At 48.6% G+C, this 2,853-nt stretch overlaps 1 protein-coding gene across 1 annotated transcript; it reads right to left on the bottom strand.

Annotated features, from left to right (window-relative positions):
• Positions 1 to 334: 334 nt before the first annotated feature.
• LOC123256166 (substance-K receptor-like) lies at positions 335 to 2,623 on the bottom strand (the record flags this gene model as incomplete). The annotated part of the gene is made up of 2 exons (XM_044684851.1): positions 2,232 to 2,623; positions 335 to 526 (listed from the first exon to the last, which is right to left on the bottom strand). Coding segments are annotated over exons 1-2 (584 nt in total), but the record flags the coding sequence as incomplete, so codon positions are not given.
• Positions 2,624 to 2,853: the final 230 nt, after the last annotated feature.

Raw genomic sequence — 2,853 nt, 5'->3', positions numbered from 1 at the left:
AAGGAAGGAAGGAAGGAAGGAAGAGAGGGAGGGAGGGAGGGAGGGAGGAAGGGAGGAAAAAGCTAGAGATTCAAAAATGCAGAAGTGAAGAGAGAGAGCATTCCTGGGCAAAGGCTGGACATGTGAGGAACAACCTAAAGGGCCAGTATGACTGGCCTGTAAGGTATGTGGCAAGAATGACATATAAGACTGGAAAGGTAAGTTGGAGCCAAGTTGTGAAAGCTGCAAGGGTCAGACAGAGTCATTTATCCTCCATTCTGGAGGCATTAGGGATGCTGTGCTGGGATAGTACTTTAGTCAAGCCAAACCAATCAGCTGGGTCCTCCCTTCTTACACAAGGAGCTTGACCTTGCTGTCCTCCAGCCAGTCCACGATGCACTTGGTAGCCCCCTCGTCCACAGTGACTGTGGAGTAGAAAAACTGAGGGAAGGCTAGTCCAGAGGCCGCCCGCCAGATGGCTCCGATGATGACTTTGGTGCTGAGGGTCGACAGCCGGGGCTGGAAGGGATGGATGATAGCCACGTACCTGCAGAAGGAGGAGGCACCATGGAAAACCACTAGTGAGTTGTGGCCATTTTCTTTTTCTTTTTTTTTTTTTAAAACCCTTCTCTTCTGTCTTAGAATCAATCCTATGTATTGGTGCTAAGGCAGAAGAGTGGGAAGGGTTAGACAATAAAGGTTGTAACTTGCCCAGGGTTACCCAGCTAGGATGTGTCTGAGGCCATATTTGAACCCAAGTCCTCTTGATTCCAGGCCCCCATCCACTGTGCTACCTAGCTGCCCTGCTCTAAGACCTCTTGACCCCAAATCTAGGTTACTTGGTGGAAAAGCAGTTGAGAAGAGCTTCTACTGGCCTCTGCAACTTAGGCCTTTGCAAAGTGTCCCCTTCGCCTTCTCCCAAGACCCTACATCAACAGTAAGGGCTGAGAATCACAGGCTAATACACTCAAAACAGGAGGACTCCTAGAAGACCTTATTTTAACAGATGGGGAAACTGAGGCACAAAGAATGGGCGATGTGGCTTGTCCAAGACCTCCCTGGAGCTCAGACTCATACAACTAACTCAGACATGCTGACAGCTCAGGGCAGGAGATTATAAACTGGCTAAAGCCAGGTTAATGTTTGGTCCCCATCCAGGCATCTTCTGCAGTCCTCAGGAAGGAGCACGGAATCCTCTATTTGGACGTGGAAGGAACCGGCCCCTTCATTTCACAAATAAGGAAACAGGCACCAGGAGGTGAAACAATTTGTCCAAGGCTAATCAATCAATAAACAGGCATTTCATGATCACCTACTATGTGCCAGATGCTGTGCCAGGGTTCAAAGAGAAACAACCCCTTCTTTCTAGAAGTTTACATTCCAAAGGGGATGATGACAAGTCTCGCCATCTTAGCTCCTCCTTGTCCTGATGCTGTGCGCCCAAAATATTTTTTGGAGATGTCCTTCCCATCCCCAGCCCCCAAAACAAAAACTCAGCACAGATGCCACAAAGGTATGAAACCCAACCGAATCCCAAGAGCCTTTTTTTTTTTTTTTTTGTTAAACCTTCAACTTCCATCTTAGAATCGATCCTGTGTTTTGGTTCCAAGGCAGAAGAACATAAGGGTTAGGCAATGGGGGTTAAGGGACTTTCCCAGGGTCACACAGCCAGGAGGTGTCTGAGGTTCAGCACTTTATGCAGGTTTTCTCATTTGATCCTTATAGCTACCATGTGAAGGAGGTGCCATTATTTTCTCCATTTCACAGAGGAGGAAACTGAGGTTGACAGAGGTCAAGGGATTTATCTAGGGTCACACAACTAGTAAATGTCTAAACTCAAGGTCTTGAATTTAACTCCAACACTATCCATTATACCACTTAATTGCCTACTTATTATCAGAATCATAATTAGTGGCCACAGTGGAAGGGTAGAGAAACAGGTATATTCACCTAGGATGAGTTCACTGAAAGGGTAAGGAGGAGGTGGAAAAGCAACCCAGGAAAAGATGAGATTATTAAGTTGGTAAAGGGAGAGGTAATATCCCGAGGGACAAGGTTGTTGCCTCAGGGGCAAGATAGGCACCTTCTAAATTCCTCACCCTGGGTCAAAGCCCTGATGACACCACCCTAGTTATGGCTCTATCAGTCCTCATGCTGGGCTGACACAAACCACTCAAAGGGGCTTCTTGTCCCTCCTTTCTTTCATCCCCTCCTAACCCCCCAGCCCCCAACATGGCTTCCCCATCACTTGCCTGTCCACAGCAATAGCCATCATGGAAAAGATGCTCACAAACATGGCCATGATGGGGAAGAAATTCTGGGAATGGCAGAAGGCTTGGCCAAAGTACCAAATATTGTGGCTGGCGTAGATAAAATTGAAGATGACATTGAAAGTGGCCATGCACGTGTCGGCCAGGGCCAGGTTAACGATGAAATAATTGGGCACCGTCCTCATCCTCTTATGTGCCAGGATGGTCCAGACGACGGTGATGTTGCCTGTGACGGCCACCAGCACCAGGAAGAGGTAAGCCATGGCCCAGAGGGCCAGCTGCCACCCAGGCAGGGAGAATGCTGTGACGCTTGTGGCGTTGCGCTCCAGGGCGGAGGAGGCGTTTCCGTCGCTCGTGAGGATACGTGCCACCATGGCTTCCTGTGGGAGACCGAAGGATGAAAGGAGCTGAGATCTCTGGGTTCTCCCCAAATTCTGTGTTTTATGATGGATTTCCTACAGAATGAAAATGTCTTCTGATGGGCAGACTACCATAGTAAGCCAGGACAGCGACCTCAGAAGCCATCCTGGCCAAAACCCTCCGGGAAGAAACCCAGAGAAGGTATTTGACTTGCCCAAGGTCACACAGCTGGTAATCACCAAAA

This window comes from Gracilinanus agilis, unplaced genomic scaffold (genome assembly GCF_016433145.1).
Source record: "Gracilinanus agilis isolate LMUSP501 unplaced genomic scaffold, AgileGrace unplaced_scaffold56518, whole genome shotgun sequence".
NCBI lineage: Eukaryota > Metazoa > Chordata > Mammalia > Didelphimorphia > Didelphidae > Gracilinanus > Gracilinanus agilis.
Note: the sequence above shows the minus strand (reverse complement) of the source record. Positions and strands in the feature narration are given on the sequence as shown.